Source organism: Brachyistius frenatus, unplaced genomic scaffold (genome assembly GCF_029030835.1).
Source record: "Brachyistius frenatus isolate BFR_SWC_R1_liver_20210118 unplaced genomic scaffold, ASM2903083v1 Contig_4, whole genome shotgun sequence".
NCBI lineage: Eukaryota > Metazoa > Chordata > Actinopteri > Embiotocidae > Brachyistius > Brachyistius frenatus.
The window spans coordinates 8476761-8500797 of NW_027210603.1; the positions used below are offsets into that span (position 1 = coordinate 8476761).

Consider the following 24037-nt stretch of genomic DNA (forward strand, 5'->3'; position numbering starts at 1 on the left):
TGTGGAGAAAAAACACATTTGGTCGAAATTGGTGATCATGTTTTTTTTTTTTTTTTTTTGTAAAAACCTGACATTTTGCATGACTGACAACCGCTGACATTTCATTTGGACATGTTCAGGTAGGCCTCCAATTGAAATAATAATAATCTGATTCTGTGTCTGAACTCGGACAGTCATTTGAACTGTTATTTCTACACTGTAGGAGACGACTTGAAAGGCTTCTCGTCTTGCTGAGAAGCTGTCAGAAAAGTCCCAGATTGATGAGGATGTAAGCAATTTTAATTCCATCCAATTACACATTCCACTCCTATTGCAGACATTTGCTGGTTTCTGACAACAAAGGCTGGTTTCTAGGCATCACAGATGTTTTCTCCAAAAGTCCAAAGATTAATCAGGATGTGGCTCAGTTTGATTTTTTCAAATGTGGAAACCCTGACTGAAATTCCTGTCTTAACCCACGAAGAACATATTGCGCATTGAGTAGCCTTTATAGCTGTGACTGAATTGTCACTTATAGTTTGTGCGTACTCCAGCTGTGTCCCCTCAATTTCAAAATACAGTATCATATATATTACTTCAGTCGTATTGAAATGTTGTTTATTACTGTAGTTGAGTAATTTAGTACTGAATTGAAAATGGTACATCATTATTAACAGAAATGAGTCATTTTAGATGCACCGACTGATCGATGAGTGTGATACTATACAAAGGTTTATAAATTCTCCCTGAAGCAAACAGTGTTAAATAGCGCATTCATTTCTTACAGTGAACCTATAATATCACACCAATAATAAACACACTGCATGAAGTAAAGGATAATTGCATCCATTTTAATAAATAATTCTACTTTAATTTACAAATTGACAGTGCTTAGATTTGTATTTTATCCTAACATTCATAGGTAACGGGTTTTTTTTTCTATACAAAAGCGAAGGTAAGCAACAAACTTTATGTACACAGTCGTCGTCATCATCATCATCAAAAAAAAAAAAAAAAAAAGAGGTAAGTCTAAAAGTAGCATGAAAACCAACTAGTATGTTAAAAGTTAGTGACTCTGCACAAGCAGCAAACTTGTATTAGACAAAAAAAACAAACAAACAAACAAAAAACAGGCACGAATGGAACCTCTTTGCTGCTAAATGGGAGAAATTCTGCCAGTGATGTTTATCACTGCAAAAATAACACATCACCTCAGCAAAGTGTAATAGCATGAGTGTCGCGGAGGAGATTTTAAACACCGTTCTAAATGTCCTTTACAAACCAGTTAAATAAGAAAGCAGATTTATCATAAAATAAGTGAGCACTGAGATATGACAGTTGAATTTACACAGGTGAAAGGAAACTATCTGTATATATTGCTCTCACACAATATACTATCTCTACTGAGTGCACTTGTCACTCAAAAAGTATGCACATTTTCAAGAAATAAAATTGAGAAGGCCAGCTTATTAAATATTATCTCTATTTTTGTGAACAGACAACCAACAAGTGCCTATTTTATCCAGTGACAATAAAGTACAAACAAGAACATTGGCCCACGCTGTTAAATAAGACATAATTAATGGAACTTAAATCCACACACCGATGAGGTTGCATATTTAAGTTAATATATTGCACAACATACAAAAATAAGACATTTAATACTGCTCATTATGCCAGGGGTTTAAATAGAAAACATTAAAATGAAAAAAAAAAGAAAAAAAAGAAAGAAAGAAGAGCAACAAATGGGACTAATTCCTCCCGTCCAGTCAGCTTTATTGTTTCAAGTCCAACCAGTGAAGGCCATGTGTTTAGAAATCCAATTTATTTGCGACGTAGAAAACATTTGGCACCGATTCCGACAGGACTGAACAGAACGAGGTGGGTGAGTGTCACCGTGTGGAGTAACACGTGCGTGGAGTAGAGCTACACATCGCCTTATGACTACCTATGTTACAGTGTTTCCCTACCGTTATAAGTTACACTCACACTCAGTGCAGTATACATTATGGGGCGACCTGCGTGCTCCGTACCAGACGCACAGCCGACGCCGAGCTGCTTCGCGGGGCCGTGCCAACTTCACCTTACGCAGGCTGCTGGGGGTTGACGTTCATGTGCTGAGGGTGTCCCAACAGGCCAATGCGCTGCTTCTGCTTCCTCTGCTCCGTCATCTGCAGGCAACAGAGAGAACAGATGACTAAAAACTATCCCACCTGCCGGCGTGCAAATCCTCCTCTGCTGAATATGATGGCAGCTTCTCTGATCTTCGGTCGGAGCCTTACGGGAGCTAATAAATGCAGCACAAACTCTCCCCACCGCTCAGCCGAAACGCATACTTTTGCCGGGCGTCTTCATCCACTTTGCTGCGTCTTCTGACGACAGCAGTCAAATACAAACTAATAGTGAAACTAAGTCAATAGAAATTTGAAGAGATCAAGCAAATATGAGTCAATGTGTTAACCTTTACAACAGCAGAGACGAAAGTGGGTTTTCTGCTAAGACTTAACTTTAATTAACAAAAGGTATTGATTTGTACCTCGGCACTGAAACACAACAATATTCAAAGAGAGAGGACGGAGTGGTTGTGTAATGAGTGTTCCAGCAGAAATAATTCGGCGCAAAGAGACGTGTGAGCGAAAAATATTCAAACTCATCAAGTGGGCTGATGAAACTCCGTTAGCAGTAGAATGCCGTCCTTTTCTGCACTATAATTTTCTCACTAAGCCAATTTTCTTTGGAAAGACACACTATATGGAATATAATTTTCCCCTTTGTGCTTTTCTGTGAATAAATGCCCATTTCATCCCAGCATGATGCATTTCAATTCATCAAGCGACACAACTGTACGTTTTCCAACGGTTTCTTCGTAGAATCCGATCCAAAATGCAAACAGGATGCGCACACATGTTGAATCTGGAGTGAAATGGGACTGATGTTACAAGTGCCCTTCAACGCCTTCAGCAGAACAACAACCATTTCCCTCACTGTCTGGGTCAAAATGCCTCGGAAACATTCACTTCCTCACAAAGTTCTCATTTCAAGGGTAAAGATATTTTTACAATTCTGTTGACTAGGAACAGTAGATTGCATCAACTGTGCAATTCATCCTCATTTGCCTTCACACGCAATATCAACAGAATGCATCGTTACATAACTAAGAAGCACGAGAGTGTTTATTTGTTTATGGAGGAAATTGCATTTCGGGTTTACTTTGGACTTTAAATATTAAGAAAGATTTTATCCAAATGAATAAATTAGATAATAAAAACTCAAATGTTTTAATATTGAAATCCACAAAAGCTGACGGTAGGTTGCTGCTTAATGACGAAAATAAAATCAGGTTGAGAGCTTCGTGAGCTGTGTTGTGAACTATGACTCATCACCTTTTGCATTCAGTAAGTGTTGCATCTAAAGGGCAATGAGCGGCAAACAAACAAACCTCGAGCACAGTCAGCGGTCCACAACATTACTAAAACATCGCTCACGCTTCACAGTTTCCACACGTTGAAAGTGACAGACGTCAGAGGCCAATTCTTCGTCATCATTTTGGTGTTCGTCAAAACCAACCTGTTCTTTGAGCTCGGTCAGCTGGCCCGAGAGGTTGGACACCAGTTTCATGGTGGATTCCAGTTTCTCCTGCAGGTTTCTGATCTCATTCTGCTCCCCGTCTGCGTCGCTGCTGACCAACGACATGGCCCGCATCCGTGGAAACCAGTCCAGGTTGTGATCCTGGCAAACAGAAATCTGGATGGTTAGAGCACGTCAACACATAATGACATGGATTTTCAAATGGTTTAAAGACTTATAATTTATTCATCCCACAGTGGGGAGATTTAGTCGTCACGGCAACATAGAAACACAAAGAAGGTGCACACAATAAGAACAAATGTACAAATACGTATACATAAAAATAAGATGGATGAAAATAATTATTTTAGAAAAAAAAACAAAAAAACAAACAAGAGCAATGAATAAATACACACACACACACACACACACACACACACACACACACACACACACACACACACACACACACACACACACACACACACACACACACACACACACACACACACACACACACACACAGACTATATACACAAAAACAAATACAATAAAATACAAATAAATAATTACAGCTCGGGATGAATGAAAAGTGTCAGGTGCTATGAAATGAAAATACAGTGCAATGTTATTTTATGGTGGGGTTGAATACACACATAATAACACAAATTAAATCAAATCAAATTCAATTTGTGGTTGTCATCTCAGACCAAGTTTTGCCTCTTTGCCGTGTGCAGTGATTTGAATCTTCCTCTGAAAGCAGAATCAAACTAATCACGATGGGACTTTCCACAATTAGAATCACATGGGATGTGTACGTATTCCCCAAATCACTCAGAACAGGAGTTCACGTGTTGGTTGCTTCTGTCCCACGCACCATGAACCTGGCCAAACTAACACGAGGAAAACGTCCTCTTTTGGTTCTACACGCATCGCCTCACATGCAGCGCTGCGATGTACACATTACTCAAAGATAAGACATGGAATAGGTTGTTTCACCGAGCACTTAAATCAGGTGTTCACAGCAGGAAGTGAGCTGCTGAGGTTTTTTTTTTTTTTTTCTTCTGTTGGAGTTGCGGCAGGTCTAAGTGTAACGGCTTTATTTGAAGAGTGGGATGGTGGGTCAGAAGAATTCTTTCTAAAATACTGGCTGGAGCAGTGATGTTTACTAATAAGAAGTTACAGTAGAGTGTCATTAATGAGCTCTTTGACTCTTGTGCTGTGTCAGCAGCTACATGCAAGTTTTACACAAGACTTGTATCAGTTCTTTCATATCGCTGAAGTATCAGAATTGAAGAAGCTTTTTCACTGACAGGGAATGTAAGAAATGCACAAGCATGTTAGTACACTGGTGCTTCAAAGGCAGTTGGTTTCATGCAACCATTGTTCCACATTGTTCCACATATTTCTGACTGAAGGCTGAGTCGTTGATGTTGCTGACTGATGAGTGACTGATACCAGTTATAATGGGTTCAATCAAGGAGGCCTGATTATTGGTGGAATCGTTATGTATTTTTTTTAAAAATTAAATAAAATTGAAGGAAAGCCTTTTTCCTATCCATAAATATGCTAGGATTTCTACCCACAATACTAGCAATGTAATATTTCTTTCTTTCAGAATCAACCAAGACTAAAATCTAAAGGATTGTAACTTAAAAGAAGGTATTATAAATTATAAGAATATCTAAAAACTAAAATAATACCCTATTTCTATACTTATATTTGGTCAAAGTTTTTTTTTGTTAACATTAATTGCAATAAAATTTTTATTTGTTGTCAAATGAACAATCTTAAGGTTTGTAACTTCAAAGAAAGTAAGAAAGTAACACACACACACACACACACACACACACACACACACACACACACACACACACACACACACACACACACACACACATATAGATATAAAATAAAATAATTTTTCTATACTTATATGTGGTGGAATGTCCTCCCCCAATATTAGTAGAGAGAGCAATAGAAATGTAAAAAATATTGAAAGTTAAAAGTACTTATTCACAGAATATATGTAAATTTGGTGTTACATGCATTCACTTAACTTGCAAATGCACAAAGGACAAAGACATGAAGTCAGCCGGCTCCTCAGAGGCTGTTGCGCTCAACACGTTTGAAGGCCACTCGGTTGCATTCCTTCACGCTTCTATCTCCTTTGTCACTTCACTACCACATGCCACTGTTATAGTGCGCTCTCCCAAATTGGCCAAAGTCATGTGGACGCCTGCACTCTCATTCACAAACACACGTCTGTTTCAGTGCCATGTGCTCCCAATCAGCACCACAATCTGCTCTAACGCTGCGCAAAAGACCAGGGAGGATGCAGCGTAGCCGCTGAGGTCACTGGCTTGGAAGGCCAGAAGCAGCGTGCAGCCAAGAGAACCGGGCTGAAAAAGCCCCCGAGGTTTCAGCGGCTGATTTGGATGCGCACGGTAGAGCGAGATGGTCGCGAGAACCACAAACCAGTCCTGGGTCTGACAGCAGCCTGAGGGGAATCACACATCACTAAGATAATGAACAGCACACACTCATTCTGAAAGGAGGAGAGGATGGCTGAGCAAGTTCCACTTCCTGAATGTAAAGAGATAGAGGCTATGTTTACTTCGTTCACCCCCGCTCCCCCTCCTCCAAACATACTTACTATATCTGAACAAAGCTCCAACTTTTCTCAGTACACCTCCTTATTTTAATAAATAGAAGTTTATATATATATATTTTTTAATATTGGCTGTGTGTGAAATGGAGTAAGAATGTGCAGTGTTTTTTTTTAGTTTTTTTTTTTTTAAACCCTTGCAGTGTTTTAATCTCTTCAACATATCTGACATTTAGAGATCATAAGAAATACAGATGTGATATATATATATATATATATATATTTTAATCATTTCTGTCACCACTGTTTCTTACACTCAGGTCAACTCCAAAAAAATGACAAAAATAAAAGCGCTGAACGTGACATTAACAAGTCATTTCCTCACTGGGTTCTCCTTGCTGGCCAAAAGCACGCACGTGTTAGTTTGACGACTTTGTCAGCAGCGGCCCGGGCCTCTTTCCATCCCCAGTGTTTACAAATGAAAGCGCTTCCAGTAAACTGAGAGAGACAGACAAGATTTTAGAGTCTACAACATGCCGGTTCAATGGAAATGACAGAAGTTTTCATTATTAAAACCGCACGGGCCATGACAGAGAAACAGGATGCTGTGTGGTTAAAACAGCAACAGAAAATGTTACAGTCATGCCACAAGCCACCTGACGAGCTGACAGCCCCCTCATTCCACAAATATGCGAATAATTGTCAACAAATGTTAATGCATTTAAACAGACACATACATATATGGGTTAAGATTTTCCATGCTGTAATCAAATTGTAACTATTTTCAATGTTTACGGCTTCAGATCTTTGAAATCTGCTCACGGAGTAGAGAAATCTTTCTGTGTCTGTAACGCTACGACTACAAGAATTAGGGCAAAGGTGTGAGGTAAACATAGTCTTTTCACACTTTGGATATGACATTTCAGCCAGAGTCCTCCAACATTGACGTCAATCCTAGTCATTGTCAGAGTCGTCTGACTTCTACACCTCCTTCTGTCCTGTTTCCTCTTCCACATTACTGTAGCATCAAATAAATTGAAACTCAACGTGGGAGAGGTTGTACAGATTGAAAAAAGATTGGCCTTACACATTGCATTTCAGATGAAAATCACTTGTAAGGACTGCGAGATAAATCTCTATCAGATGCCTAAAATACAGAAGCAAAATGGAACAAGAAGAAAAGTAATGGAGTAATTTATTCAAAAAGGAATTTGAATAAAAGGAATTTGCAGACCACATGGAGGCTCTGCATTAAACACTTGGATTTAAAGCCGAGAGCTAATGTTGAAGAGCAACAAGAAAGTTGAATCTTTCACTAAATTTGTAGTTTATTGTATTTTTGAAATTAGTTTTTGAACGGTTAATGCACTATTTTATCCATTTTATGGGACGTGAAAGCCAGCCATTTAGATTGAAGAGTAGTCATTTCGAGCTAGGTTCATAAAAATATCCAAATGTTTCATATTACATCACATAAGGACACCGCCTCTACCGCAATGCACTGTGCAGTAGTAGGTTTTTAATGAGTCAAAGCTGCTATGGTTTAGTTAATTGGTCCATTTGGCTAATTCCGTCTCGTATTCTACGATTTGGCAGGTGACTTATTGTGTTTGTGCAAATTGCACAAACTCGGTGTTACCCGAGTGTGTGTTTGCCGCAGGTGAAGAGACTTCTCTGCCGTGTCAGATTTGGTCGCGTGTCCCGCTCATTTCAGACAGGACGAATGCGTTCCCAGAGACAGAATGCGGACGGGATGTCTAAGCCAAGACTGTGTGAGACTGGTAGCTGGTGTGATTCCCTCAGTGCACGCAGATGTCTCAGTTTCAGCAGGAGCTTCTGTTACTGGCGCCAGCAGCGGTAATGGCCTCACATTGGTTTCGGAGATTCAGTTCGATGACAACACAAAACTGTGCACTGTAAGTCTTCTTCTTCGAATGTTTGAATACTTAGCTCTCTGCCCCACGCCTCTCGGAGCCACGTGACACCGTAAAACGTAGTGTTTAATTATATGTTGGATGACGCGAGACATAGCTGACACCAGCTGATCCTTGCACATTCTTTTTATGTTTTGTTAAGTATCAATACTCCAGAACTGAACATCCCGTACGCGTTTTGTTATATCCCGATATAAACTGCATAGTAGTGTTATAAACACAAAGTTGGCTATCCTTATTAAACATCGTTCACTCGCCAAGACACCTGCCTACTTCACTCGTTCTCCTCGCACCATTTGCCACTGATAAAAATGTGATTTCTCCTTATCCTCGTCTCTTTCATTCCTAGCAGGCTCATAATGATAAACTTGTGGTTTCATATGCATATGAATATACGTGTCAAAATTACTGTTAAGATCAATATTTCCTGTTGGTAAACTGGACCAAGCTTGGCTGCTCTCCCTTTTGTGATGTCACAACCAAGTTGAGCTTTTTGAGGCGGGTATAAAATTGATCACAAAAAAAAAGAGTCGAAATGTTATTGTAGTGCATTTTTATTTTTTTTTATTTTTTTTAAACTAGTTTCTGTTTCATTTTTCTACACATGAATACACTGGGGTCGCCAACCAGAGAGTTACTCTTTAAGAATGACTGGGTCAGCTGATGGGTCATCGGGGTCTTTCACATAGTGTGCGCCTTTTCTGCTCAGCTTGCTGCTTAAACCTGCTGGTCATAATGCACTTTTGACAAACTGGTTTTGGCTCAGCGGGGTGCGATGTTAATGGGCGAGAGGATAGGAGGGGGGGGGTTAATCCCAAATCAGGTGGTTCCTCACATGACTAAGTGTAGCAGATCAAGGCGAAAGGCAAGAGTGGGCTAAATGGCATCAAATAGAAAACAGTGTCAGAAACTGACACCAGCACAAGTGCGTCAGAGAAGCAGCCACTTCAAAAAAAGGGGCTTTCCTTTGGCAGTTAAAATGCCTTCTAATTGCTCACAGGCTGTGAGCATGATGCAAGAATCAAAATAATCAGTTTTCTTTCTGAGTTTCATTTTTTATAGCAAATTTCCACAGATGTCATCTGACTGGATCAATTGTGGCAACAACGGCCAAACTGGATGCGCAATTATCTTTGCGTCATATGGAAGTACTTACAAGTTGAGATCTCAACATTTTCACGATTGTTATAACCTCTAAGGAAAACTTACATTATACACATACCAGTATAACTCTATCTATTAATCTATCTATCCATCCATCCATATAGATATCTATCCATCTCCCTATATATCTTCATCTTTCAATCTCTCTCACTCTCTCTATATATTTACCATAATAATATAGAAATATTATTGGAAAATAAATTGTTCTGAATGTTTCCATGTTCTGGTCTATCTACGGTTCTATCATGTGGTGACCTGCAGGGTGAGACGTGTGTGTTTGAGTGTGTGCATGTGTGTGTGTGTGTGTGTGTGTGTGTGTGTGTGTGTGTGTGTGTGTGTGTGTGTGTGTGTGTGTGTGTGTGTGTGTGTGTGTGTGTGTGTGTTATGTGCGCGCATTAATGATTGACACAAGGCCTGGCTGCTTCAGGGGATTAACACATTTTAGGCCGATGGTCGACTCTGTCTGAATGTTAATTCTCCATTCTCAAAGCTGACTGATGTGAAAATACTTTAGCAGGATTCAAGGTCACGAAGGCGGGGATTACATAAAGCACTCCTGGCACTCTGGGATAAATGAGGTAAAAAAAATAAAATAAAAAATAATAATCAATCCTGTCCAAACCCATACAAACCTGGAGTCACAAAGCACCGAGATTGTTATTCAGGACTGAAGGTTAATTTCAGTAAAGACCACAGCAGGAGCTGATACAGTGTTACACAATACGGCATGTGTAGTCTCTGAGGCGTATGCCAAGTGTTACCTGTACTGAGTAAGAACATGGGGGAAAGCTGTACTTGTTGAGTCAAATTACTACTGTCTATAGCAGGTCATTAAAAGTCAAGACTTTTAAATACCTTCTTTGGCTTTTTTTTTTTTTCCTGTTGCAACTGAATTCAAAGCCTATAAAGACTATTTATGACCTGCAGATACCCCGGTATTTATTTATTTCTAACATAAACCTATCTGAGTTAACTGGAAGTGGAAGACGGAGCACTTAAAGATAAAAATGCATGTGCATGACAACATCCTTACCCTGATCATTTCAGCCACGTAGCTCTCCGGGCCAGTGTACTCTGTCGAGTCCTTCACCTTCACCAGGACAATGAAGAACAAGTAGTGCCACATGTTGTGCTCAACTTTGATGTGTTCTTCAAAGGTAACCGTCTTATTGTCAAACTTGTCTCTCTCCAAACCTAAGAAGGAAAGGATACACCACACAGAGACAACCACATGCACAAAATAAATGTCACTGTCATTTCCTAGGAAGAGTGAAGAAACACACTGTGCGGCAAGATGACATAGTCGTTCTTGTGACCTAAACTAGGATGAGTGACAAAACAAACAAGAGGAAATAGGGTCATGAGGGAATGGGCAGACAAAACGTAAGAAGTGAAATTTACTTAAAGTCTTCATGAATTGCTTGTCACACCAAATCTCTGTGATCCATATACATTCTTGCACTGCATTTGCAAATAAGGATAAACCCTTAATAGTGTTGCCCAACATAAAGCAGTAAGAATTACCAGAGCTGACCACTGATTATTCACATGAAATGCCTTTCAGTGACAGACGAGGCCAGTGTACGATTGTATGTACAGTCTAACATGGTCAAGAACCAAATGCCAACAGGAAAAAACACGCCTCCTCCACAGCAGCACCTGCCATGACTAACTGTTCATTCTGGGAAGAGGAGGCGTATGTTTTTAACAGCCCCCATTCTGAAAACAGCCCTGATGCGAAGCTGCAACACAGCAGTCGCATGCTCATACAAGAGCAGGCTCTGAGCAGACCACTCATTTGATTTTTCGTAATCATTTGCAAGCTTTGGCGTTCACACCTGCTGATTGTGCTGCTCCACTAAGGCTGCATGCAGCGTGTTAAGTATCAAGTGAAGCTTTCACTCGAAAGATCTTTTTTTTTTTTTTTTTGTAATTCTACGAAGGGAGTACGACTGCAATACAGCAATGATTGGAAAAAGGTCATGAGTCACATGGTCCCATAAGCATGACGAAACAATGTTCCTGTTGAGTAGACAGAATGGCTCTAATATATTCTCTCGTCTTTTTTCTGCATCACCATACACCATACAAAGACAATGCAACTTAATTTGTTTTCTCACCACAAATAAAACATGTTGTCTTCAGGATTTCCTCTTTCTTCTGCTTCTCGCTTCTCAGGTCAGCAAATGTATCGATGATGACACCAAAGATGAGGTTGAGGACAATAATGATGACCATGAAGAAGAAGAGCAGGTCGTAGATAACTCTGGCTGCAAACAGGGGTTCCTGTTGAAACAAAGACAGGAAACTCTTAAGAATGAGCACGATGAGCCGAAATGAAGCTCAATCAGTTACTCACAGATGAAGTTGTACAGGCATATCAAAAATATCTGCTTTGAATAATAGTTTGTGTCTGAATTAGCTTTTTGTCAGGAAAGTTTACTTAATTATTCTTAATTCTTAACTGTATATAAACTCTTTCTCTCAACAGTTTACCTGCTTTCACAGCGTACGTGTACTCAAGGTTTCAGTTTTACACACCACTCGTGTGACTCGCATACCGGCCCCTAAAACATGCTTGTTTGTACATGTTTTTGAACTGAGAGTTAAGGTGAGCACACAAAGCTTCCACCTTCAGCAGATCAATATGAACGCTGCACAGTGAAGCTGTGAAGATTGTTTTTAAACTATCAAATAATCAAAAAAGTTACATCTATGTAAATAAGAATTCAGTTTCTGTCTAATATTGTCTTGTTAAATAAACATTGGGGTGACTCGTAGTGCCCTCTTTGCATGCGGAGTACGGTCCAGCTGTACACAAGACACCCTTCTGTTAAACACTACTGAAAACAGTATTGAACATTCACATGATTGTTAAACTAATAGAAGTCTTTATGACACATGGTTTATTTCTGGGGGTCAAATTGCAGATCTAAAGCATGTTGTGGTAGTGTACAAGCTTGTCCATATCCTGGATAAGCAGAGTTAATGCTTTTTCTGGCATGTTAAGAGTTATGAAAGTCCCCTCGGCAAACTCTTTGAACCTCAGCAGAGCCCATCTTTCCGTCACAGAGCTTCTTCAGACACACTGCACTGCTTCCAAAGAATCTCATCCACCAGATGCAAAACTTGTCTATTTTCTGCTTATTGGGTCAAACATGTCATGTATTTTTTTGAAGTTGGGGGAAATTAAGTGGTTGATCCTTTCATGGCCTCATTAAAAAATAAATGCCCTTTTTAAAAGATCTATCGGTGTCCTTCATCCACTTTAATTGAATTCAACTTAATTGAACCTTTGTGTGTGTGTGTGTGTGTGTGTGTGTGTGTGTGTGTGTGGGAGTAGAGTAGAAAAGCATGTTTGATGTGTGTTGCATTCTGATATCAGTGCAAGAGCAGAGCGCAGAGTTTAAAGACCAACAAAGAGTATTCTGGGCATTTAATCAAACTGCTCTTTACACTCTCAGAACCTTTGTTGTGATTTTTTTCTTTGTGACCGTGTTCCTTTTCTTTGTACCTCTTTGGATGGCTTCCGCAGGACGTCCCCAACTCCTCCCCCACTCCTGAGGCCGTGACTCAATACCGTGACTATGCACATGAGCAAGGAGTCACACGATCGCTCCTTATCCTCAATCACCACTGCTGACGGCTGGATGGCAACGGAAGCTATGGAGACACGCCATAATGTTAACTGTGGGATCCTGTTAAGGCTGGGTGTAAAGTTTCATCCGCTCAGTCTGCTGCATTACTATCACCGTTAAACAATACCTTTCCACAAAAATTCATAAAAAAGAAAGCCCACAAAGATGACAACTACTCAGAAAATAGATAAAATATTCTACCAACACTACATGCATTTGAACTTTAATTCTCTAATACATAGTCTATTATTGCTTTATTGAATCAGTCCCATCAGGGGTCTGGGGGCGTAACGAGATTGTACAAGTCACCAGACTACCATAATTAGCCAGCCTGGTGATGACAGACATAGAAGCCTAGAGAAGGTCAGGCCCAGGCAGTTTGAGGATTCAACACGGTTGGCTGATCAATTTTAAGGTGCTGCATGTGTTCATCTTTGAATGGTGGCTTTTCCCATCGAGGTCAGTCGGTTTGCAAGAACTCATTATTTGCAGTGAAAGGCTCTCTGAGTGAACCCGTCGACCTGCTTGTACCTGATGATAATTAATCCCTGACCTTTCAACCCTGGCCCCTACATCAGGTCTTAGGCTCGGCCCCCCGTGACCACAAGGAGTCTGAACCCCTGGCGTTTCACTCAGCTCCCTTAAAGCCCTAAGTTGGTCCAGCCGGTTTTAATCCCATGACCACACGACTGCCCAGATTTGCAGCTCAGTGGGACGAATCAGCTCTGGATGAGTCAGAAATCTGCACAGACATAATGACCTTCACATACAAGCGCACACATTCACAGGCGAGACATGAGCACGTAGTCATACACTAACACTCGGGAATCTCTTGAGAGACACGCATGCACAAACACATGGATTAACACTTAAAATAACCCTTCGAGCCCGCAACCTCATGTACACATGCACACATTTACCTCTCGTTTTTTTCAACCTACCATCCATCACGGTCTCTGCTGAACAGTTCTCTCCATTTTCTTTCTGACACACTCCACCGGAGAAGAACTCTCCCACCATACTGGCTCCATGTTCTGTTCAGTTGGGAACAACAATACATTATGCAACTGCATAAACTGTACAGGTTTCACGTTTGTGAGTCAAACATTTATTTTTCCACTGTGACGCAATGTGTAGGTGATGCTAAAAGAAAGGCGGATAGTTTTAAAGGAAATTAATGAAGAAAAATTGGACACATTTCTTGAATTCTTTTGCGACACTGATGTTTTTCAGACATGCAGTGTGTATTGGCGACTGAAGAAAACATTTATTGTAAGTCGCTTTGGATAAAAGCGTCAGCTAAATGAAATGTAATTCCATGTTTCAGTATCTTGAGTGTCTGGGTCAGGGAGGACAAGAAACGCATGTTCATCCCAAGAAGGGAATGAGAGGAAACCTGTATTTGGACTTACCTAGTGTTTTGTTGGGTATCCTGTCGACAGCCAAAATGAAGTCGTCCTTGAAGAAGATATAGCCCACAATAGAGAATAGGTAGACGAGGATAAGAGCCAACACGGCTGTCAGAACAATAGAGCGGCCATTGCGGGTGACGCTCTTGATTACGTTCAGCAAGGTCTCCTCTCGGTAAACCAGATCAAAGAGCTGAAAAGAGGAAGGATTCAGAGGTGTGTGTGTATCTGTCTGTGAAACGTGCATTAAAAAGGAGGAACTTTATGTGTAAATGAGACCATGAGGGTGGATAAATCTCACGTTTCTCTTGGTAGCAATGCAAAGTAACAATGAACAATTGTACACTATGCTGTCTTCATTTCTATTCAGGACAAGATGAAACCTAGTTTTTACTGTCATTTTTAGCATTTGAATAGTTGTGCAGTGAATAGGGTTAAGATTATATGTTTTGTATGTGCGCTCACGTACTAGCAGACTGTAAAAGAAGACATGGACAAAGACCCCCAGGGAGCAGATAATCAGGTAGAGCAGGTGGTACAGGAACTCCACATCCATGATCATGGCTATGTAGCCACGTGTGAAGGTTCCTCGGTTCCCAACGAAGCTCGTCAGGAAGATGACCTTATTACATAGCTGAAGAACAAAGGAAAGCACACATCACATAGAAATGAAACACAGAATGTTCAAGGAGAGTAAAAAAAAGTAAGGTTTATGGTGGTATTGCGATTTCAAAATGGCCATTGTCCTGCCTACTGGTTGAATCCCTTGGAGTTATGCATCGGCACATTTCTATTAGCAGCTGTAATGCTACCTAACAACTCAGTGTGCCTGCATGTCCACTTGCAAAGTGTTGGTTGAATACTTAATGTTGCGTTACACTACTGGCAGTCGCCACTGTGTACACATTACTCCTGTATGAGCAAGTTCAATGTTAGCTTAATGTTTGGTATGTGATTGCGACTTGTGCTAAAACAAATTTTCAGTGGATCATCCACTGGGCAGTAAAGCATATCTGAATCTGACACTGAAACACACTAATGCACACTTACATTGAAACCTCCCAGGAAGAGCAGCGTGGGCTCTAAGCCGACAGAGAAGATCAGGCGCAGGATGGTGGAGGCAATGAGCGCCCTGATGCCGTGAGGCTGAGGCAAGACTATGACAATAGCCAGAGACACCAGCATGGCCATCCATAGCAGGGCAGACAGATGGGGCTCCAGGGTGCCTGAGGACGGAGGAGGTCACATCGGGGAGAGATGTGAGACTTTCCCTTCAATCGTTTCTATTATAGTCAACTAAAGTAGGTACAAACATTTTATTTTCCTATTTTTTCCCTCATTAGTGATACATGTCACACTACTTGACATCTGTACACCATACTTCACCAGTTTGTCTTCTTTACAGTTTCACAAAGAACTGTGGCATCAGCATTAATGCAGCAATTTCATACTTGCAGAAAAAGAAGGCATGCATGCTCTTTTCAGTAAGCCCTTGATTCATATTTACTTATTCATAAATATACTTTGGAAACTTGTAGATCAACATTCCCTCAAAGGCAGAATGTCTTATTCAAAGAAGGTAAAAAAATAATGTTTTTGTGTGTGTGTGGTAGTGTTATTTTTTTAGACAATTAATGTTCCACATTAATCATTGGAGGTCAGCAAAGCATTATCATGAGCTCACCAGGAAACAGCTCAGTGCCAAGTCCAGAGCAGCGGAAAAGCTGCATCACCTTGTCAATCTAATTCCTGCATGCTCACACAAAAACACATTTGTCACGTTGCAAAGGAAGTCGGTCACTTTTGTCCGAGGCACTAAAAGGATCACTCTCGATTTCTCCCTCAATCCTCTTCCTTCCGAGGCTTCCTTCTTGTGTGTACAGATAACATAACAGGTACTTGTTACATAACCTCCTGTTGGCTAAAAATACATTTGGCTCCAGCCAAGTTCATCCGCGATGGTCCTAGGTACAGCATCGTAACAGGCTGCCTGCGCATCCGGATTTGGCACCCAACCCAGACACAGTAGCTCGGACGTCACACACCTACAGTCTGAGGCCATTCATTGCTCATCTGCAGCTATAAGAAGATAGAGAGACTTAACCTTACACTAAACTACTTACACTACACAGATCCAAGTTTCTCAATGTTAAAAGGCGGCTGAGCTACAAGCTCCACTGTCCACGATTACTGGTCGACACAAACCCCCACCTGACCTGAACCGCAGCATTAATCTACAGGAGCTCGATAGCCTGGAGATATTCAAGCCTTTATTACTGACTTCCACACTTCCGGGTGCCACTGAAAACTGTCCCCTACAACAGATTTCTGTAGTGTTGTAACACTCGCAATAAATGCTAGTTGTGACCAAATTAAGTCCAGTGGGGGAGTTTCATAATCAGTTTGCATGAATATGAAGAACCATCGGAGCTCATATGAGTCCAGGACATAGTGCCTGTCCTGGATTTGTGTGTATGCATCTGTTTAGACATAAGCATTCATCATTGTGCAACTAAAGGCTCAGATTTTTTTCTTAATGCATAATAACTAGCTTCATTTGAAAGCCAACATAACTTAAGCCATTTTGAACAGACTGGCATGGCCCGGGATGAACTTCTAAGCTTTCCGAAGACCTTTGACACCACAAACCACAGTGAGTTTGTAAAGCGAAGCTAACAACCTCTTTTTTTGTCTCTTCTACTCCACTGCAAGGAAGTTCAAACAAAAGGGACCTCGCCGTTTGACCCCAGCCAGAACAATTGAAAGTTTATGCGAGTCACAATGTGTGCTTCTCTTTGCAGTGGAACAATGAAAGCCTTAATGGATGCGGCTTTTCACATCCCCACAAACACTGCCCTCAAGGAGAACTGAGAAAAAAGGAAAGAAATAAGCAAAAAAAAAAAGAAAATGCACGTAAAAACACACTCAGCTCTGTCACTTTGTCCTTTGGGTGGTGAGGAAATTCCTCTCACGCAGGAACTGATGTCCCTCGACATCTCTGTTGGAATGAATTCCCTATCTGAAGTAATCTGTTACACCTTGTGACCCAACAGCACAGAGTTTCCCAGCCTAAATCTCTAAAGTAGGGCTATATGAAAAAACCTGACTGAGCAGAGGTTAACATGATGAGGGGAACGAGGTCAAATATGTAGATCCCACAAAGACGCTGATTTAACCCTGCTTTTTTGTCTTTGTTATTCTTTAAGAAGTTTTTGAAAATGTTATTATTATTTTAAATTAAGAACTCTCTTCATTTATGAGTGTTGATACATTTTTTTGCCTCTGTTTTTTATGCATACATTGAAAACTTGATTTAACATTACAATGACATCACGGATGCTTAAGGGCTGGCAAAATTATTGACAATGTTTTTGTTCAAAAAAATGTACAGTGAAATCCCAAAATGACTTAACACACAACAGATAATAGATTAACCAATGAAGGTAGTATAGACTTGTTTTTTGTCAGGTACCTCAGAGTATGATTTTCATTTAAATTATGAACTTTATTACCATGTTCAGGTGGGATGATTGACAGCAACTGGAAAGATTCTCATGATTTAACAATTATGAGCGTATGCCAACCTAGAAATCACAGGATGGTTGTGAGACTGCGGCCGTGTGAGGGTTAAAAATACTGTGCTTTGAAAATATCCCAATGAATTCATGAACTTTTGTGTTTAATTGTCTTAAATGATGGACTTAAGTTGACATGATCAACTGTTGAATGCTAAGGACAGAAACCACTAATTACAATAACTGATGTGACATGAATGCAACACTTTAAAAAAAAAAAAAAAAAGCACAGAATATCTTATGGACATCAAGACCACAAATAAATCCCAAGGAAAGTGTAAAATATTGCATTTGAACTCTTGCTGTATGTGTATTTGCCTCTAATCAGGTAGGTGTCCCTTTAAATGCTATCTCGAGCTCCACAGTCAGTGATGAAGCATGATATTGTATTTCCCGCTAGAAATTCTGGCCTTATGGGGTGACCACAGTATTTACAGTCTGCATGCACACGCACACACATGCATACAAATACACACCTAATTACCAGGAGTGTTACATACAGAGCAGATAACTACTCAAACCAATAGCATTGGGAGATGAGACAAGAACTCTGATGAGATGTTGAGTCGTGTTAGTGTCAAGCTCAGAAAAGGTACCGAATCAATAAACAGGTCAGGACCTAATTAAGAACAAATCCATCTTGCTCTTTTGTGAGGGGACTGAAGTTCAAGATCCAAGTCTTCAGCTAGGATTACATTCACATCACACCTCTGCTTGTGGAGAAACTCACTTTTGTTAGGCAGGTGTGAGGCTACACCCAATGAGGTTTCTCAGGTACGGGAACTTCTGTAAAGTCTTTGCACTAATAATGCATCTTTCTGTATGTGATACATGCCAAATGCGATGAAAAAAATGTAAAAAAAAGAAATCGCAAATTCTGGGATGCGAATGCTCAGTCACATTAGGAGCTGTTAAATGATGCAATCTATTATCTGCAGTTAAGATCTCAAATTGAAAACACTTCTGTTGTTTGTGATTACTTTGAATCATCCCATTTTTTAAAGCTGGCGTTAAGCAGATATGAAGTTATTGTTTGAGCAAAGAATCCTAAAAATGGTGCCCCATGAATTTAACATCACTCTTCTAAAATGCTGCTTGACTCATGCTTAAAGCGTTAAAAGAAAAAGATCTACAGTGATGCAGGTGAGCAGAGATATTATCTTTCCATGCAATGATCTTTCTTGTCAAAATCGCGTAACTTTATCACCCACAATACATGCTGAACGGTGATAATTCAGCTTGAGATCAGGGTGTGTTATGGGAGTAATGGCATATTTAACATCAAGCAGAGATAATATGCTAAGCTACGTTATTTATAACACTAACTCCCCCCCCCAAAAAAAAAAACTTGTAGTCTTCGTCTCCAACTGACACAAACTCATGTGACATCACTTCAGTTTGTCCCCTTTAAGCTCAAACCTGTAAACATGAAGCCCTGTTTAATGTCACTGTCATTTTCACACAGGGACAGAAGAGAAAAGGACCGTGGTAGAGCTCTTCCCATTTTCACAACTTGTCAATGACTCTGGAAAGTGGGTGTGGCTTCCAATTGAGTGGTTTTGGAAACTGGCTGACACAAAATCTCTTCCTCTCCATCTTTCAGACTAATGAGAGTTTACATTGACCTTAACTCCAAAGTTGCCCAGAGGTGGTCTACGAAAACTTCCTCTGACACACGCTGAGCTGACTGATGTTTCTTTTCACCTGGCAGCAGGAAGCTGCACCCATGTCACAATATCCCTCCAGACCCTCAAATAAAGAGTTTAACAAGGTGAGTGTATAAGGACGAACCAAGAGTTTAAAAGATGAAGACTGACTGACCTCCACCTCGGACACCTTCCAGAGGGTAGAAGAAGGCCACGAGCAGGTTCATTAACACAGCCAGGTTGAAGGAGATGCTGCTCCAGAACGACATGTTCCTGGAGCACCAGTACAGGATGGGCTGGGCTGGAGGAAGCAAATCCACACAGGTCATTGTACTGCAGAGAGAGCACTGCAGCATCATGCAGACATTTCCACATTAACTGTGCTTTTTACAGCTTAGCTAATAGAGCACTTTAGTTTACAGCAAGTAAAACACATTATGACAAATCATTGTTTTACATCAAAATTAGCTAAATGGATTCAAATTAAATTTTCAATGAATATTAATCAAAGAAAAGATGGGGAGGCTTGACTTTGCACTACATATACCCAACTCTGCTGTAAAGATGCCACTGAAACCCCTGAACTACATTTGTTGACAGCAGTTTTTGTTATCCAATTACAACAGTTTCAAAACTCTCCCTATAAAATTTTGCGTTGCAACTATAAAATGGTGCCATTAACAATTTATGACATCAATAACCTAAGCGGTGAACAGAACATTTTGAACATGTTTTTTTTTTTTTAACTAGCCATTCATTTCAAAACACCCTAAATCTAAGATGAACTTTTTGGTTGATTTGATACATGTGATTTGGGGGGAGGGGGGACACATTAAATCAAACAAACCACAATGCTCTGTGAGGTCTCTTTGACTTTACAATCACCAAAAAACTTTAAACAACTAAATCACTTTGAAGTGTAAAATCAGGGAAAACGTAAATCATTTTAAGTACAAAAAGAAAACCAAAAGTCATCCATGTTTCACATCAACTAAACCATTCTAATTTTAGAAGAGTAAAAAACACATGCACATATTTGTATACAGACACACAGGCCCTCTTTAGACCTTGGTCAGGAGATCAGTATCGTGGCCAATGCTATTTTGAGCCCAGCTATTCATTAGAAAAGAAGGTGGGGACTTTTAGCAACTGAAGTCACCATATTTATGACGAGTGGTTCGCACCAGCGGAACAATGTAGTCTCTTGCTGTGCTGATTCATTTTAGATAGGGAAGAGGTGGTTCTCCTCACATGATTTCACATTATAGACTTCCTTCAGGCCTGACCATGGGGCAGGCCACAACGTGCTCCTCCACCAAGAGTGTACAGACGTAAACAAAGCAAACACTGACGGAGAATCAGTCAGGGGTTCAAAGGGAAACTGAAAAGAGTATGAATGAATAACTACTTGATTTACTGTAGCAGCGTTCCGTCTGCGTTGTCCATTATTAAGCCGCTAATGAGCTGCGGACACAGTGACTTCGTTTCGTACGATTACGAGCTAGATCTTTAAACTCTTTTCCTTTTATCTTTATTTTACGCAGCAAAGCGTTAACTGAAAACACAAATAATATACTCTGTCACATGGTAGAAAAACGACATGCTCCCATGTCTAATGCAGCTCTCTGTTTGGCACCTGCTGCCTTCATGACGTCATTAAATCACAAAAAAAAGGGAGCGTCATTCATAAATGTCTTTCAATATATTTTACATATCTTAGTTCCTGCACAATGAGCATAATTCAGAAATGTAATGATTTATATTCCCGGAATTCAAATTAACTAATATAATACACTTGTGGCTCTTGCATTTATCATTAGGGAAAAAATAAAAGACTAACGTGAGGAGGAGGCACGTTTGGATTTTTTTCCCTTCACTATTCTTTCTATGTGGTGCTCAGAAAACATCTCCCCATGTGTTGGCATCCTGTTTCTAATCTCCCCTATGCTGACGTGTCCATTACCCTGCTGTGATTTGTCTGCAGTAAGGTTGTGCCATGTCAGAAGCAAAGGCTGTCTGACTGAGTGTGACCTCATGCTAGCAGGTAGATTAACAGGTCAGCCTGTTAATCCCATTAAAATGGGACAGATTTGGAGAATCCTGCTAACTCAGTTGGCTTCCTTCATTTGTTTTCAGTTTCCAGAAAGACAAACCACAGGAATCTGCTGCTGTGATCTCACCAAAAAATATATGGAGACAGACAATAACAGAACCACGCTGACATCACTCTTTCCAGGGTGGCAAACATCACTTCACAACTTTACAACATGTTTTGTTATCCTATCTTAACCTTTAACGTAATCAATATTATAATGTATTATTATTATTGTAAATAAAATGACTATACTGTAACTTAAGTCTAAGCAACTTATCAAAGTTTACACACTTTCTCCACTTCTATCCCTCCAGGTTTCGAGCTAAGAGAGAAGAGCTTCTCACACATGGACCTCGCAATATTTGTCGTAATAAAATAAGACAAACTGTTGTGTTTGTGAAGGAAGACTGTATTCCTCTAAGTGCTTTGAAACTACCCAAACAGTTAACAGCTCTGCTGACTGTGCAGCTAATACCTAAGAGTTATGTGGTTGGCACAACTCAAACTTCAAGTTCGACCTGTCTGATTGTCGAACATATCTGTGTTGGATTTGTTTGTGTTGTCATTTTTGAGTTCCAACAGTGCCATGACCTGTTTTTGCTGTAGTTGTACCCGTGTTGTTTTTTTTTTTTTTTAATCACAGCTGGCCGTTCACAGTGTTTTCAGTGTTGACAACTTGTTAAATAACACAGGAATACCATCAGATAAGAGTCATAAAAGAAAGCTTCATATTTGCTGCTTAACCATTTTTACTAAATATAATCTTGCCTTGGTGCCTGAGGCCTTATCATCCTTTAAAGTATACGTATATTTTTGTGGATTACGAGATCTTGAGTTGGCAAAATGCCAGAATGACTTGCAGGGAAATTTGGCTTGCAAAGGAGTTTGGGAACCCGGAGGGATGCTCGAGAAAAAGAGTGCAAACCTGGCACTAGAAGATAAAGAGTTGGGGAGAAAAACTTACAGGGAACTGTGTTGGTGTCACCAGTAGCCTCTTGAGTACCTCGCAGCTTCTTCTGCCAATTCATCTCATTGAAGAGATCCTCAGAGCGCAGAAAGAAGTCATTAATCTTGCTGCCTTGCTCATCACGCTCTGTGGTGTAGTAGACACGCAGCTTGGACTCTTGGGTGAGGAACTCGCAGATGTTGGGCACAGGAAAGACTATCTGCTCCATAGTGCGGTCCAACCGTACAATCTGGACACAACCACAGCAGCAGCCACCAATCACAAACTCTCTGTCACTGTAGTGGGCAAATCCACCTTCATTCTACAAGGCACAGTGTTTATAGATCATATGAATAGGTTATTTATTCATTCAAATGGACTGGTAAAAACTGCACTGTTGTGTTGACTTTCTTCATGAAAGCAGCTAATGAACTGAAGCAACACCTTAAACTAAAAACACTTTAAACAATCAGCCTTCCTTCTGCTCACTTGAGTGCACAAAGGAAAATGTGCAAACATGCCAAAGGTGCTTGTCATCCTGCCTCGGGACAAAATGAAACTGAAAAGGAGGCCAAGAAAAGCATTATCACATGCCTCAAGTCCATTGTTATGCCAAAGCATGTCGCAATCCTCTCAAACTAACACAGACATCTGGCAATAGATGTCAGATAGAGAGCATACAACAGTGATATTGTGGGAAAACATCACAGTGAGACAGTAAATTAAAGATAAAATACCATAAAGACATCAGCAGATGTGAAATAGCACAGTTTAGCACGGGCATGGAGCCAACAACTGACCTCTATCTGTGCTGTATGTTTGGCATAGAACTCCAGGGCCTCGTCCCCCTCTCCGTATGTCCCCCCTGGCTTCAACATAGCCTGCAGTTCCTTGTTGTGACGGGCTAACTGAAACAGTCACAGATTATCGTCAGAAAGATTGTTTATACTACGACCACAAAATGTTGCCTATAATGTGCAAATATGCACCTGGATACAAAACATGCTATTTTATCATTCTTTGGATGTAAGATAATCCATCCATCCAGCCACAAAGCTGCAGGGTGGGGACTGACAGTTGGTGTTACATAACTATAATTATTGTCATTATAATGAATTGATGCTATGCGCAGCATTCAGCCTGAGGGCTTAAATAGAGATGAGTGTAGAGTGACAGGTATTACATGTTTATAGCAGCCACAGCAGTTGACGCATACAAAAACCAAAAGGCCTCTGGAAATCTATTGGTGATGTACTACATTATGCAGCTGTGCTTGTGCTCCAGCGTTTGCGCACAGTCTGTCCACACTGATTTTATTTGTAGATATTTGTTGGCTTACTTGATGTGCCAAGATGTAGATATTATGGCCGACATTACGTGGAGATGCAGAATGCTCCTCCTCTCCATCCTCACCCTCCTGCGGCTCCTCCACCTCTATCTCACCCTGCATGTAGGCCTTCTTGATCACCTCCACCT

The 24037-nt window shown here is 40.4% G+C and overlaps 1 protein-coding gene across 10 annotated transcripts in view; it reads right to left on the reverse strand.

Annotated features, from left to right (window-relative positions):
- Window positions 1–804: 804 nt before the first annotated feature.
- Window positions 805–24037, reverse strand: part of itpr1b (inositol 1,4,5-trisphosphate receptor, type 1b) — an 81997-nt gene continuing 58764 nt past the window's right edge. For all 10 annotated transcript variants that reach the window (XM_069714328.1, XM_069714292.1, XM_069714269.1 and 7 more), the window contains 13 exons: window positions 23901–24035; window positions 23362–23469; window positions 22580–22811; window positions 19696–19821; window positions 15350–15525; window positions 14769–14933; window positions 14303–14492; window positions 13832–13924; window positions 12767–12915; window positions 11373–11538; window positions 10286–10446; window positions 3547–3708; window positions 805–2150 (listed from right to left, as the gene is read on the reverse strand). In XM_069714328.1, coding sequence (XP_069570429.1) covers window positions 2064–2150; window positions 3547–3708; window positions 10286–10446; window positions 11373–11538; window positions 12767–12915; window positions 13832–13924; window positions 14303–14492; window positions 14769–14933; window positions 15350–15525; window positions 19696–19821; window positions 22580–22811; window positions 23362–23469; window positions 23901–24035 — 1950 coding nt within the window. In that variant the 3' untranslated portion in view covers window positions 805–2063. The remainder of the gene's footprint in view (window positions 2151–3546; window positions 3709–10285; window positions 10447–11372; window positions 11539–12766; window positions 12916–13831; window positions 13925–14302; window positions 14493–14768; window positions 14934–15349; window positions 15526–19695; window positions 19822–22579; window positions 22812–23361; window positions 23470–23900; window positions 24036–24037) is intronic.